The 13,845-nt window shown below is 36.0% G+C and overlaps 3 protein-coding genes across 4 annotated transcripts; all 3 read left to right on the forward strand.

The window, feature by feature from the left end:
- Window positions 1-1,383: 1,383 nt before the first annotated feature.
- On the forward strand, window positions 1,384-5,040 carry LOC9314838 (probable cyclic nucleotide-gated ion channel 14). 2 transcript variants are annotated; one of them, XM_021029538.1, is made up of 7 exons: window positions 1,384-1,631; window positions 1,826-2,363; window positions 2,531-2,743; window positions 3,162-3,463; window positions 3,537-3,648; window positions 3,732-3,968; window positions 4,078-5,040. In XM_021029538.1, the coding sequence occupies exons 1-7, from the start codon at window positions 1,603-1,605 to the stop codon at window positions 4,822-4,824; spliced, it is 2,178 nt and encodes a 725-aa protein (XP_020885197.1). In that variant the 5' UTR covers window positions 1,384-1,602; the 3' UTR covers window positions 4,825-5,040. The 2 variants fall into 2 exon arrangements, with proteins under 2 accessions (XP_020885197.1, XP_020885198.1); XM_021029539.1 differs by having other exon boundaries at window positions 1,385-1,626.
- A 2,382-nt stretch (window positions 5,041-7,422) lies between these two features.
- Window positions 7,423-8,627, forward strand: LOC9314839 (putative defensin-like protein 38). The gene is made up of 2 exons (XM_021027114.1): window positions 7,423-7,546; window positions 8,244-8,627. The coding sequence occupies exons 1-2, from the start codon at window positions 7,480-7,482 to the stop codon at window positions 8,462-8,464; spliced, it is 288 nt and encodes a 95-aa protein (XP_020882773.1). The 5' UTR covers window positions 7,423-7,479; the 3' UTR covers window positions 8,465-8,627.
- A 611-nt stretch (window positions 8,628-9,238) lies between these two features.
- LOC110229057 lies at window positions 9,239-10,169 on the forward strand. The gene is made up of 3 exons (XM_021027857.1): window positions 9,239-9,296; window positions 9,396-9,727; window positions 9,779-10,169. Exons 1-3 carry the CDS (start codon window positions 9,239-9,241, stop codon window positions 10,013-10,015), a joined length of 627 nt encoding a protein of 208 aa, XP_020883516.1. The 3' UTR covers window positions 10,016-10,169.
- Window positions 10,170-13,845: the final 3,676 nt, after the last annotated feature.

Below are 13,845 nucleotides of genomic sequence, written 5' to 3' on the forward strand. Positions count from 1 at the left end.
AATCGAAAATGGTATAAATCTTAACATTTACACCCAAAAAAAAAAAAAAAAAAAATTATAAACTCAAGTTAGAAAAGTTTAGCGATAACGAATATGGTTAGCAAAAAATCGTATTCAAGATAGTGAATCATTTTAGTTTCCACAGTCTCTTTGATCGGATATTTTCATATAGTTGTGTTCGTCCTTGTTCAAGTAATTCAGACTTGCTATTTGATAGTTCTCAAGAATAGCAAGCCTAAGACCATCACATAAAGAGTCTGAAATAACAGAGTGGCGTCACATTATAAGTTTTATATACTTTTAAATATTTTTTATTTATCAAAAATATAAATTAAAAAAAGAGTTGAATTGAATGGTCGCATATTTGTCTTACAAAATATGGGTGGGGTACTCGGGTTCATCATAAATCGTCTAAGCATTTAATCACAAATCTACAAAGTACGATGAAATTAATTTGTTCAACCATAAAATAGCTGATTTTGGCAATGAAACACTCGATTATAGGAGTACAGTTTGGGTTTTTTGTTGTGTGTGTGTGTGAAATTGTACACATTTTCCGCAAACTGATCCCACAAGGCCACAAGAGACACGATTACACGAACATCTCCGAAATTAATAACACAAGAGCAACCATCCATCCAATATACCTCCTCCGTATTTGCATAGTTGATGTTTTTTTTTTTTGGTGGGCTGCATAGTTGATGTTTAGAACTTATTTAATTTATTTTTCTAAATAAAAAATCATTTATAGTCTATTTAAACACAATTCAATCAGTAATAATATACTTTGCATTATACAAATAGTTAAAAATAACAATAAAAAAATTCTTAATTTTGCATTAAAAATTGATAACATCAACTAATTTGAAACGAAAAAAATTTATCCTAAAATATCAACTATAAAGATACAACCATAAATAATATTACCTAAATAATATTACTTCCACTTAATTTATTGGATATTAGACATTTTTCAACCGTCGGATTAGCCTCTAGCAAAATTTTAAACATTAGTGTTTTCTAAATTCGATTAGTAATTTTGTTTAATGTATATACAGTATAAGATTTTTTTAAAAAAATCTTTGTAATTGTGATGGTATTAAATGTAGACATATTATATACTTCCACAAGTCATATAAAAAATGTAAAATACAGAATCTTGTACGCAACACACGGGAGATAGTATGAGACTCGAGAGAGAAAGAGTCATCATCATTCAATATTCATCTCCTTCAAAACAAACATTTAAAAAAATTTTGGCTTTAATGGAACCCACGTTCTCCTCTCTGTCTCTCTCTCTTTACAATTTCCAAGAAAACACTAAAATAAAAACCACAACAACAACAACAAAGTTTTGTAGTAATAGTATTACTCTTTCACTCGTTTTTACCTCTCTTAGCTGTTTCTACTTATTTTCTCTTTCTCTCTCTCTTCATCTTTTGTTGTTTTACGTAAAGTCAAACCCATCTCTCTCTCTCTGCCATTTTCTGAACATGAATATCTTCTTCTCATGCTCTGATTCGTTTCTCATTGCCTAGACAAGAAGAACAATCTGTCTATACTGGTTTGAAGTTTTAGCTTTAAGCTTTGTTGCTACAAACAATGGAGTTCAAGAGAGACAATACTGTCAGGTTCTAGATTTTTCATCTTTTTTAGAACATTCATTTTTGGGTTCTTTCAATGATGGACAAAAAAAGTTAGCAATCCCAATAAAGTTTTGATCTTTATACTTTGCATTTGGTACATTATTTTGGAATGATTCGTTCTTGATCTTATTTTTTGAACCCAAACTCTGTTTTGTTTTTTTGGTTAATGGGTGTGACAGATTCTATGGAGACGAGAAACAAACCATAGAAGTAGGAGAGAAGCGTGTACCATTGTTCAAATCAACAACGGCTCCATTTATGAAACAAGAAGTCCCAAAGAAGAGCAAAACACGTTTGAAAATCCCAAGATTTGGTAGATTCAAAGTGTTTCCAGAGAATTTCGAGATCGAAAGAGATAAGATTCTAGATCCTGGTGGTGATGCAGTGCTTCAATGGAACAGAGTTTTTCTCTTCTGGTGTCTCGTTGCACTTTACGTCGACCCTTTGTTCTTCTTTCTTTCTTCAGTCAAACGCATTGGACGATCTTCTTGTATGACTACAGATTTGAAGCTTGGAATTGTCATTACTTTCTTCAGAACATTAGCAGATTTGTTCTATGTTTTGCACATTGTGATCAAATTCAGAACAGCTTATGTTTCTCGTACTTCTAGAGTGTTTGGTCGTGGAGAACTTGTGAAAGATCCTAAGTTGATTGCTAGAAGATACTTAAGATCAGATTTCATCGTTGATCTCATCGCTTGTTTGCCTCTTCCTCAGGTATATTTATTCATAACCTGTGTGGTCACTTGGATTCTTGAACTTCGGCCCCAGTGCTTTATCCGTGGTGGACCCACGGATTAGTCTGGGACTTGGACACCGGGGCCACGTGATTCATATTTTCTTAACATTGTTATTAGAGTTTGATTGTGTCTCTATTGTTGCAGATTGTTAGTTGGTTTATCTTGCCATCAATCAGAAGCTCTCACTCAGATCATACCACAAATGCTCTTGTGCTCATTGTTCTTGTTCAATACATTCCTCGCCTTTATCTGATTTTCCCTCTTAGCGCTGAGATTATTAAAGCAACCGGAGTTGTTACAACCACCGCTTGGGCCGGTGCTGCTTACAATCTCCTCCAGTATATGCTTGCTAGCCATGTGAGTTTGAGTTGACTAATGAGATACTCACTAACCAACTCACGAGTTACATTAAGTCATAGGCTAGTGATATAGTAGATGTTAAGCTTTTTCAAGTAGAACCATTGTGTTCATATACTTTCTATCTTTGTTTATGTATGAGACTAGAATTACCTCGAGGCTCGATATATGTTATGTTTTGACATTTTTGTTGTGTTGATTCTAGGTGAGATGTGGTATCTATTAATGTCCTCAATATCTTTGCTTGTTTATGAGACTAGATTCAGCTTGAGGCTCGGTTTAATGTTATGTTATTATCATGTTTTGGCATTTTTTGTTGTGTAGATACTAAGTTTGTTGTGGTATACATTGTGTCCTTAATATCTCGGAGGCTTGATTATTATGTTATGCTCTTATGTTTTCATATTTTGTTGTGTAGATTCTAGGTTCTGCGTGGTATCTATTGTCGATAGAACGCCAAGCGACGTGTTGGAAAGCAGAATGTCATAAAGAATTAGCGTCTCCACAATGTGTTACGGACTTCTTTGACTGTGGTACATTGCACCGTGACGATCGGAACATCTGGCAGAATACAACCGTTGTCTTCAGCAATTGCGATCCTTCGAATAATATCCAATTCACATTCGGGATTTTCGCGGATGCTCTCACCAAAAACGTGGTTTCCTCGCCTTTCTTGGAGAAATACTTGTATTGTTTGTGGTTTGGACTGCAGAATCTAAGGTATATATACATTCAGCCATTACTGTTCTTTGTCGCTTTACGGGGTTTTTCTTACACTGCTTTCTTGTCAAAGTTCTTATGGACAGAATCTGAGCACAAGTACCTCTGTTCTTGAGACAATGTTTGCTATCCTTGTGGCTATCTTTGGTCTAGTTTTGTTTGCTCTTTTAATCGGAAACATGCAGGTAAAAACGTGAAATCTCCGTTCTTGTTATAGGTAACAAGATAGAATTATTTTGTTGATTTTGTTTTGGTTGATGTATTATAGACGTATTTGCAATCGATCACGGTGAGGCTTGAGGAGTGGAGACTTAAGAGAAGAGACACAGAAGAATGGATGGGACATCGACTACTGCCGCAGAATCTTAGAGAACGAGTGAGGCGTTTCGTGCAGTATAAATGGCTGGCGACTCGAGGTGTTGACGAAGAAACCATTCTTCATTCATTACCCGCAGATCTCCGTAGAGACATCCAGCGCCATCTCTGTCTCGATCTTGTTCGTCGTGTAAGTCTATTCACCACTCAGCTCAACACATTCCAACTGGTTTAACGGTTTTTCAGTTTTTATGCACACCCTTTGGTCTGACTCGTTGTTATTGTACCGATTTTTTCAGGTACCGCTATTTGCACAAATGGATGATCAGTTACTAGATGCAATATGTGAACGGTTAGCATCATCTCTAAGCACACAAGGGAACTACATTGTACGTGAAGGTGATCCAGTGACGGAAATGCTCTTCATTATCCGTGGAAAACTCGAAAGCTCGACGACTAATGGAGGCAGAACCGGTTTCTTCAACTCAATCACACTCAGACCAGGAGATTTCTGTGGAGAAGAGCTTCTTGCATGGGCATTGCTTCCAAAATCAACAGTAAACTTACCATCCTCAACAAGAACGGTGCGAGCCTTAGAAGAAGTTGAAGCCTTTGCTTTACAAGCAGGTGATCTCAAATTTGTGGCTAACCAATTCAGGCGTCTACATAGCAAGAAGCTGCAACACACATTCCGTTATTACTCTCATCAGTGGAGAACTTGGGCTGCTTGTTTTGTACAAGTCGCGTGGAGACGGTATAAGAGAAAGAAGTTGGCTAAGAGTCTTAGCTTGGCTGAGTCATTCTCATCTTATGATGAAGAAGAAGCTGTGGCGGTTGCTGCAACTGAGGAGATGAGTCAAGAAGGAGGAGCACAAAGCGGCGCTAAAGCTCGCCATCATACTTCTAATGTGAAACCGCATTTTGCTGCAACAATACTTGCTTCGAGGTTTGCTAAGAACACAAGGAGGACAGCTCATAAGCTCAAGGATGTCGAAATACCGATGCTGCCTAAACCGGATGAGCCGGATTTCTCAGTGGATGATTGATTGATTTGATTAACCGTTTTGATATAACTTTATGTGAATCTTTTTTTAAGTTAGAAAATCAGTTTGTTAAAATTCAAAAAAAACTTTGCTGCTTGAAGTAATTCACAAAAATGTTCAGCAGTTTGTATAAATATACAGAATAATCATCTGACTATTTGTATTCGGAGATCATTGGATCAAACAAGATCATCATCAAAGTAGATCATTATTGAGATTCACACATCTTTGGCTCTGAAAAATGCTTAATGTTTCTTCTGTAGTTCTGCCGACACTTTCTCTCCACGTTTGGACACAGATCCATATGAGTCCAAGTCCAGACAAAAACATATTTTTTATTCTTTCTTGTTCTAGTTTTGTCGGATCAGAATCTGGTTTTCTTCTTTAGTTATTAATTTAGAGATCAGAGAATGCAATAGGAAGATAGATGAGTATGTAACAATGTGAAGTTAAACCAGAAAACAAAACACAGAGGAAGAGCTTTAAAGACAAAAAAGCTGTTTCATCAGACATTAAGCAACAAGCTCCTGAATTTTGTAGATACTCTATATACTGGTAAAGTTATAAAGTGTGGCTTAAACTCTAACCTACCAAAGATTAATCACAACGGAGAGAAGAAACCAACCAAAATTAAAATAAAAAAATGCCTAAAAACTATGGCTAACAGGAGAAGTAAACTCACCGAGTTAAGTAAACTCACCGTTCCATGATCGTCTAGCTACGGGTGACAAGCTCAGGTCATGGAATGTTGGTGCTTAAGTTGGTTGTGTTTTTAAGGAGTCATCTGTTTTTCTCGTGCCCATATTCTTCTCAAGTTTGGTCGTCCCTCATGAGAGGTATCCTTCTCAATCGATATACTACAAACTGGAATTTACTCACGAGTTAAAGGATTGCCACATCCTTTATATACTACCCAAAGATCTTAATCCCAAGCAATGTGGGACATTCTAATAGGCCTCCTCGAGATGTGGGTGGGAAACGGTCCAACGGAAAACAGCCCAAGCCCAACATCTCGGAAATACAACAAGACATGCCACTTATATGGGTCACATAGGTGGAAAACCATTTTTGTGGGAATTTGCTTGTTGGGCCAACCTTGGGCTCTGATACCATATTAGGAATGTGGCCTAACTTAACCCAAAAGCTAGCTCAAGAGTTAAGGATTGCCACATCCTTTATATACTACCCAAATCTTAATCCCAAGCAATGTGGGACATTCTAATAATGTCTCAACCGAAACTTCAAATTTTCACTATAAGGTATGTTTTTCAACTAACGATCCATACCCTTTGGAGAGAACGCAATGGAAGACGACATGGTGAAGGTCCTATATTCCGTGTGCTAAGCTCATCCGACTTATCAACAAAAATATATGTAACCATTTCAGCACCATTCGTTCATTAGGTAATTCAGACTATGAAGAAGGTCTTCGCTATTGGTTTAGTACCCGTAGCCACTAGTGTTGGATAATTTCATTACCTGAAAAGCAAATTATCTCTTTCTAGAAGATGCTAAAAGAGATAGGAAAAAAGGAAATGTACAAATAATGGCAAGTAGGATAAGTTTTGTAAGATTTCCTTTTCATAATAGGATTAGGAGAAGCTAAGATCTATTATAAATAAGAGCCTTATGGAGAGATATTAAGAGAGTTTAGAGGCTTTGGAGAGTTGTTCTATAAGACCTAGAGAGAGACCTTGAGAGAGATTTAATTTTGAGAAGTTTCTAAATCAATAAAGAAAGGTCGTTCTTTAATTTAGTCTTTCAAGTTCTAGTTGAATCGTTGAATTACTTCTTGAATCATTCAGCGACTTCATCAAAATAAAGTGATCTTGATTTGAAGTAGACCACATTCATAATTGTAATCCTCTGTTTTTAGACCATTCTCTTTTTGAAAACTCAACAATAAAAGTTGCATTTATTGTAAAAATGTTTTTTAAGAATTAATTTTACATTCATTCAAAAAAAAAAAAAAACTCCTAACTTCTTCAGACTAATTAAAATAATTCATTTTTAATCTTAGTAAATTATGGTTCGAACTTAGGTCATCTTCTTTGCCATGGGCCGAACTCGCGCTGGCTTCGCTTTCTAATGATGATGAAGATAAAGATGAAAGGAGTAAATACACCCTCAAATAAGCAGTCCAACTAATTTAAATAAATTAACTTGTTCCATGGAAGATTTTGCATTTTCTTTTTGTCCTTTGATGTTGCTAAAGTTCAGTCACATCTCTTATCTGTAAATTGGCTACACTGATAATTTGATACACAGAAAAATAATCTAAAACTCAAAATCCAGATTCAATACCTCTAGTTTCAACCATTGAGTTCTGGTTTTTCGTTTTAAATGTTAAAGATGTATATAAATTTGTTTAGAACAAAATTAGAATGGCCTTACAAAAACAAAAACTTTTTGTTGAATTAGAAACGCAATTACTCTCCTGCAAGTCAAAAAAAAAAAAAATACAAGGTCATTAAATTCCTTTCCTTTCTCCTAATTTTTAGTGTTTATAAACACTGTTTATGGAATACCTTGTATTTTCTTCTAAAAAAAGAAACGAAATTTCTTTATATAGAAGAATTAAATGTTTCACTAAATGCATTCATCATTTCATCTAATTCATAAGCAGAAAAAAAAAACCTAAAAAGAAAACAAAGAACAATGGCTAGCAGTGTAAATGGTGTCGTGTTTGTCGTCAGTTTAATGATTGTTTTATTAATTTCGACAGGTAAATTTTATTATAAACAATCATTTCATCTAAGCCACAACTATTGTATAATTATTTACAAAATACTTTAGAAGTGTAGTATATAAAAATTAGTAATTACAATTTCTTTCATTTTAGGATTAATAATTTTGCTGTATAATTTTCTTTTTATAGTTTTCACAGATTTTTCCTTTTTTTTTTTTTTTTTTAATTTCTGTATCTTTTAACAAAATTTTCCTTTTTTATAATATTAATTTTATTATATATTATATTTTTTGTACATGCCAAAATTTTCAATCATTTTATTATCACGTGTTGCGATCATATTATTTAGCAACTTTGAAGGATCAAACTTTAAATAATAAGATTTGTTCAAATAGTTCCATAAGTTTTAGCATTTTAAATTAAAAATATTATATAATTTTCAACGATAAATATAAATAAAATTGAAAATTTAAATATTTATTTGACATATACATTTACATTTTGCAAATATATATCATAAGAGCATTGAAGTGTTTTGTTAAAAACAAAACAACTTTTCAAACAAGCCCTTTAAACATGACATCACAAATCTAAAACCTAACTTCTTAAACTATCCCGTCCAAGTCATGTGATTTTTTCTACAATAAATAAGTTTGTTTTGATTAAGATCTAATCAATAAAACTAAATTATACATTTTAATTAAAATGATTTAAATACTTCTTACTTTATCAGGAATACAAAATGGATATGCTCAAAGAGTTACAACTTATTGTGAGAAAATACGAAGCAGGTCAGCACCACATGACATTTGTAAGAAAAAAAATGGCAATGCGTTGTGCAAAGAGACGTGTTGGATAAGAGAAACTTATCAGAATGGAAGATGTCTAATTCTTCCAAAGACGACAAAATTAGATTGCTACTGCTACCATTTCGACGATGGATCCAAATGCTGAGTCTAAAACCCATAAGCCATGCAATCAATTAATATTTATAACTATTATGTGTCTTTTTTTTTTTTAAGAAATATTTTTGCGTTTTCATATATACTTTTTTTTTTGGACAAACTAACTTGCTTTCATTCATTCAAACATTTACAAAGAGAAGAATTTCAAGAAACCCAAAGTTTAAAACATTACAACAAAAAGCATTCCCCAATGCAATAAAAAGATAGATAAGGTTCATCGATTTTAAATTCATGAAAGCTTTGAGACAAGGGCTTGGAAGCACATTGAGACATGTGAGATCACGGTGAATCGAGTGATCATCCTCGAGGGATTCGAATGACGACAGATTGGTCATGGTCAAAAGACGCTGTGACGTTGCTGAATGAATCAATGTTACGTTTCTCATCGGAGTGAGCTGCAGTACCCATGGTAGCGCAATAACAAGGATTCGAGAGACTATGGTTCTATAGTCGGTTGAGGATAGCTTTGAAACCCAAAGCAACAGGTTTAGATCTCTCCGATAAATCGCGACATGAACTTTGTAGCATAGGATCTGAATGATGGAGATGGTGGTGAGGTTAAGATGCTTGAAAACGACATATGAGCTGCTTGGTGAAATTTGGACACTGAACCAAACTAGTCCAATACCACAATTCACACTCCGGCAAAAACGGTTCGAGATAATTAAATCATAGTTCTTCAAGCCTTTGTAAGCATACCACAAGTCCCTAAAAACAACTAATACCAGGATTCGTATAGAATATATGCAAAGCCAAGGCAACAATGGTGATACCTCTCTCACATAGAGTCCTCGACCATGGAGTAGAGGAGATCGACACAAATAATGACTTGGGCTTAACATAAGAATAATGAAAACGGACCTGAGAATATTAGCCTTAAGATTTTTAAACCAACTAATAGGCTTGGGCCTTCTTGGTGGGATTGGGCCAAAGTTGGAGAATAGGTCCACTGGGGAAAACCCTAGTTTCACTTTGGATTGCCACGACAGAAGAAGAATGCGGCGGCTGTCCGAGACTTGCGAAGAGATTTGCGGTGCAGGGATCATCTCCGATGAGTGAAGAATTGGCGGGAACAGACGCTGGCCGTGGTCCGAGTATGAGGCATAGCTCCAAGGATTCATATCCTTTCCGGCATGATAAGTCAGATCCCAGCAGAATTGCTCGCCGTGCGCCGTCGACGTCTCCACCGGGCATGGCGCAACTGACGATCCAAAAGGGAGACCTCCTGTCATCAACGAAGCCCGGTGTGAGGGTTCTTCAAGGTTGAGACGATTATCCGAGTAAAGTAAGACCATAACGAGAGATTTTTGCGGTAAATCCTCGCTTAAAACCGGAGGTTTCAGGGCAATTAGATCCGCTAAGGGGGCTGCGAGGTAAAGGTAGAGAAAAGGATTTGTCAGTTCCCTTATCTTTCCTTCTTCGCTTAATGATGAAGAGCGGCCCGAATGCAGTGCGAGGTGATACAAAGCGTTTAAACGTGTTCGAGATGGGTGAAACAGAGGAACAAAAGTGGGGAAAACCTTCAAAAGAGGAAAACTAAAGAAAGAAACTAAGAAAGAAAAAATGTGACGCCGAGTGAAAAGGAAGATGGGATCCCGACACCGGCGAGCAAAAGCTACGCCGGCGCCGGAAAAGTTTCTTAAAGAAGATGCTTCGATAGTCGTGTCTGAGAGAAAACGTATTATGAGAGACTTTTTGCTTGACTTTTATTGCGTTTTCTTATATACATGTAATAAATTTATAGTTGATGAAATAATCGAAAAACATAGGTCGTTCTTATAATTAGGACATAAAGGCTTTGTGGTTTTTAACTTTTCTTTTGAGAAATTAATATATAACTTTGATGATTTATAAATCGGCGACCAAAATCTGTTCAATGTGAGGTGGACCTTACCAATATGTGGTGTCTTTGCGGCCTTGCCTATAAAATAAATATGTAGTTGTATTGGGAACAAGAATGTTTAGGGCTATTTATTTTCCAAAGACGGCTAAAATTCCAGAAGGTTTCACTCTCTTGGTGAAGCTGTGGTGGCAAGGCGACGGTTTGGTGACGGTGGCGTCTTGTGGTTCATAGAGATGATGAAGACAAGATTAGGAGAAGCTTCCTTATAAGTTGCTTCCGGGTGACCCTCGTCCGAGCCCTCTTTTTTGGTGATATTTTCAAAGTTTCTTGGCAATTGCGGCGGTAGATTTCGGCGGCAGTGGGTGTTTTAATTGCCAGAGATTCATGACTAAGGCCGCTTGCCTTGAGGAAGTAGGCAGTTCTTGAAAGGAGCTCTCCAGTGGTGGCTAAATGGCAACAAATCAGTGACCTTTTTAGCCGCTACCAAAAAGCCGTGGCTAGACAATGGCGGATTGCTCTTTTCTTGTAGGCGATGTTCCACGGCGACAAGGGCAACTCATTTTTTGGGTTTCTCTCTGGCTCGGTTCTCTCCTCTACTCTATAGTGTCTCGTTACTTTCTTGGTGTTTGCCTCGGTGGTTCGGTGGTTGCTGTCGGCGGAGAAGGTGTTAGGAGCGGTGATGAGAGTTTCTGGAGCTTGAACCACCGGAGTCTCATGAGCAAGTGGTTCTTAAAAAGAGAACTCCAGTGGCGGCTGATCTATAGTTTTCTGGTTTGCCTTTGGATCCGCTCTATATCTTCTCAAAAGTATTTTAACTTTTCCTAGGCGATCTTTCCAGCGGTGATGTGAAGGAGACATTCGATTTCATCTCGCGGTGGTGACTTTCATGTTTTGTTTCCAGTTCATGTGTCTCTCGTGGCCGAATCTTTGAACTCGGAGGCTGTGGCGAAGCCGTTCTTCGATCTGGGGATGGCACCAAAAAAAATATTTGATATTTTCATTATTATTATTTAATATATATACATATTTATTTTTTAAGATTTCTATTTCAATATTTGTTTTGCTATATAAATTATTGTTTCTTTTGGAGTAATGGTTTTCCATTGATATTTTAATTAATAATTTACGAAGGGTATCCTTGTAATCAACAAATATTGTGTTTAAACTTTGATTGTTTGGGTTGGCATTTTACAAAATTCGGAAAATATACAGTCAAATCGGGATATCATTCTATACGGATGGAGAAGTCGGAGACCAACTTAAACTTTTTTGGCCCTAACATCAACCCGTTAAAAGCATATTCTTGGCAAGTGTAGTGTCCACCTAAGATACGCCATTTCATATGGAAAATCTTAACGGGAAGTGTACCGGTTACAGAAAATTTGCGGAAAAGAGGAATTGATTGTGACACGGGATGTGCCAGATGTGGCGCATCAGAGGAAATGATCAATCATACACTCTTTCAGTGCCACCCGACACGGTAGATTTGAGCACTTTCACAGATTCCTACTGCTATGGGGATTTTTCCCACAGAATCTAATTTTACGAATTTGGATCACTTATTTTAGAGAATACCTACGGAATTTGATTCATCAGCCTTCACATGGATTATTTGGTATATTTGGAAAGCAAGGAACGAAAAGATCTTTGAAAACATAGATACAGACCCAGCAGAAGTATTACGATTAGCGGAAAAAGAGGCACAATTGTGGCAGTCAGCTCAAATTGAGCTCCATAATGAAAATCATGGTTCTGTGGACTTGGTAAATCAAGATCGAGTGAGGGATATTCCACTTGAAGCGGAGTATTCGGGATACCGTTGTTTTGTGGATAGATCATGGAAAGAAAGTGATACGTTTTCCGGTATAGGCTGGTTCTGTACATCGTCAAATGGAGAGCCGCCAACCATGGGAACTGCGAACCTCCGTAGAAGTCTATCTCCACTACATGCCGATGTCGAGGCCCTTCTCTGGGCGATGAAGTGTATGATTGGTGCAGATAATCAAGAGGTAGCGTTCTTTACAGACTGTTCAGACCTGGTGAAGATGATGTCTTCTCCAACCGAATGGCCGGCGTTTTCAGTGTATTTGGAGGAATTTCAGAGCGACAAGGAGGAGTTTTCATCTTTTTCTTTATCTTTAATTTCTCGTAGGGCTAATAGTAAGGCGGATAATCTGGCACGAAAAGTTCGTACAGAACCGCTTCATATCACCTATGTAAACAACATTCCTCAAGAATGACTTTTTTGAGTTCTAATTAATTGTGGATGACAAAAAATAAATAAATATTGTGTTTATCACATTAATTTTTTTTTCTTTGCTTCATTTGGGGAATATTTTTTTCTGTTTCGCATCCAATAGATTTAGCCATTGGCGTTCAGGTACTTGTTTGAATTCAGATCAGATATTGTAGGTTCGGATTGGGGTTATCCAAAGTTTCTTAAAATAAAAATAATTGTATTAAAATCGGTTGAAACTACTCGAAAATTGTTTTATGTTTCAAAATTGATCTCATTGATATGAACTTATGATTATCCTTATTAATCTGATGCTTGGAATGATTACCCTTAATCTGATACTCCCAGAATGAGAAATGGGAGTCAGAATTTGGCAGTTCCATAGCAGCGAGTTCAATCTGATTTGCAGACTTTTGGAGTGTAATTGAATGGGTCTTATTGTTTTCCAGTGAGTGTAAGATATGTTGGAAGGAAGCTTTAGTGTCTCTGTTTGTATCTCTATGTGGTTAAATAGGCAAATCAATTACCTCCAATAGGAACCTTAATATGCTATTTTAGATTTGACTTAACGTTGCACATTCTTCATCTCTATGATATTATCACTAACCAAATATGTACGGGAATGCTATGGAACTCTCTAGGTTTTTGGTGACAAGACTGTGGACAAGTATGGTAAGAATTTTAATTAAACTAATTTTACAGCTCGGACATTATATGTATTCTCAAAGTGAGTTTAATTTCTCATTAGCTTACAAGTGACCAAACTTGATACTACTGTAATTTTTTTACATTTGTGTTCCTAAAACTGTTTTGTTGATTGCTTTCCTAAAACAAAGTAAGTAAAATGTCTCTGTTTCTTGTATGTTAAAACATAAAAGTGCTCATCTATAAATGTGAAGTTCAACCAAAATGGACCAACAACTGTCTTATAGAGTTCAGCTTTTATGAAGATATGATAATTTATACTCTGTAAACTTCAATTTTCCAATGCAGAAATCCGAATCTTTTTTATATGTTGAGTGAATGATCATTACATGGTTTATTTATATAAGTCACACTCCCAACTTTTGGAGGAAATTTAGTTGAATGTTAATGAGGATAGTCTAAGACCATCTCTGATGATATTTTTTTTTGAGAATATCTATACATAAATTTAATTATAAAATACTAATATTATATTGAAAGTTTTTTAAAAACAACAACAAACTCAATAAAAATGTGAATAAGCCTCTCTCTTCTTCTCACACCTATTTTTCAGAGAGAGAGGGCGATTTCCGGTATACCGGAATTC

Source organism: Arabidopsis lyrata (assembly GCF_000004255.2).
Source record: "Arabidopsis lyrata subsp. lyrata unplaced genomic scaffold ARALYscaffold_4, whole genome shotgun sequence".
NCBI classification, from domain to species: domain Eukaryota; kingdom Viridiplantae; phylum Streptophyta; class Magnoliopsida; order Brassicales; family Brassicaceae; genus Arabidopsis; species Arabidopsis lyrata.